The 1,412-nt window shown below is 45.0% G+C and overlaps 1 protein-coding gene across 1 annotated transcript; it reads left to right on the top strand.

Annotated features, from left to right (window-relative positions):
* Nucleotides 1-1,412, top strand: LOC149281595 (regulator of G protein signaling 9-binding protein-like). Its single transcript, XM_089499161.1, has 2 exons — nt 1-265; nt 883-1,412. The coding sequence occupies exons 1-2, from the start codon at nt 1-3 to the stop codon at nt 1,410-1,412; spliced, it is 795 nt and encodes a 264-aa protein (XP_089355287.1).

Raw genomic sequence — 1,412 nt, 5'->3', positions numbered from 1 at the left:
ATGTCTAACTCTGAAGGTGCCACCCCTGTACCCACTTTGCTGCACCCTGCCGCCAGGACTTTAACAATCAGAGGGATTCGTGGGCAGGCAGCTGAAGGCAGATGTTTGGAGACAGTAGCAGATTGCAAGAAGGTGCACAGCTCCCTCAACAAGGTTACTGCTTGTTATCGGCAGCTGGTTCTGTGTGTTGGGGGCACATCAGACTGTACAAGGCTGAGAGAAGAATTGGAGGAGAGCAGAAAGAAAGCCTTTGAGTTAAGCACGGGTGAGTGATTATTTTTTTGGGAAAAAAATAAGGGTAAGCTGCATACGCATTATTGGAAAACATTGTAGTGATTTAAAGAACACAACCATCAATGAAAAATAACAAAGTGTATGAGTGATGCCAGATCTCTGATTCTGTGTGGGGTTGGCAAAGTGGAAATCGAGCTGGAATGCTCAAGGAGAAGAAGTGGTAAAGGTAAAGGAATTATCTGTGAAATGTTGACAAGAACATATCTGTGTAGAGGTTGGCTCTGAGACTTAGTGTTTTGAATGGAAAGACAGATTATCTGTATGGTGGAATAGCTATGTTTTACCAGAATATTGACTAGAAATACTACAATGCTGAATGAAGATGTATAATATGAGATGCAGCGACTGAGTAGGAGTGAACTGAAATAATAACATCTGAAGCCACAAAGATGAAATCAAGCTTAAGAAGTATTGAAAGTTTTGGGAACATGCATGAAATCATTGGCCAAAACCTCAAATTAGTAAATAGGCAAACAGGCAAGGTGAAAGACCTTTGTCATGGAGCATTTGACAGATGGCAAACCTGGGCAGGGGGTACAAAGTAAAGCATACAGATATGTAAATACTGAACCCTTTATCTTCCCCCAGATCTGAGGAACACAATGATGGTACTGCTAATGGAACAGGAAGTGAGTCAGGAGGAACGTGTGGAGCTGGAACGTACATGGGTGCTCTTTCTCTCCACCTTAGAGCTCTTCCAGCAAGACTTATGCAAAGCCCACCACTTATGTCAACTCTTTCCCTTGCACGGACGGCGTAAGAGGCTTATCAACACTGGTGTAACTGGCAAGACTACTGAAGTTGCCTACAGGGCCCGTAACATCAAGTCACCAGGTAGCAGAGTTCGGGAAAGCCAACAACGATCGGAAAGGCCTTGTTCTCCAGACCTTGCTGATCAGATTGAACACATGGAAAGGATGCTTCATGATATGCAGATGAAAGTAAGCATCCCCATATGGACTGTAGAGGCTACTGAGGAGGCCTGGGCAGAGGTCACTTCTACTTGTGACCTTGATGAGGGCTCTGATAATGAGATCCTTGCTGGAGAGGACATGTCCAGCAGGGGGTGCTGTGCACATGGACAGTCACTACCCCGGCCTCTGTGTATGGTGTCCTAA

This window comes from Sceloporus occidentalis, unplaced genomic scaffold (genome assembly GCF_023333645.1).
Source record: "Sceloporus occidentalis isolate IW3139 unplaced genomic scaffold, rSceOcc1.0.p SCAF_130, whole genome shotgun sequence".
Classification (NCBI taxonomy): domain Eukaryota; kingdom Metazoa; phylum Chordata; class Lepidosauria; order Squamata; family Phrynosomatidae; genus Sceloporus; species Sceloporus occidentalis.
The sequence above is the reverse complement of the archived record's forward strand: the minus strand, read 5'-3'. Positions and strand labels throughout refer to the sequence as shown.

Excerpts from the sequence above, each read along its gene's own strand:
- LOC149281595 (XM_089499161.1), top strand. The coding sequence starts at position 1 with ATGTCTAACTCTGAAGGTGCCACCCCTGTACCCACTTTGCTGCACCCT. Across the intron at positions 266-882 it reads AGCCTTTGAGTTAAGCACGG|ATCTGAGGAACACAATGATG; the intron begins GTGAGTGATTAT and ends ATCTTCCCCCAG.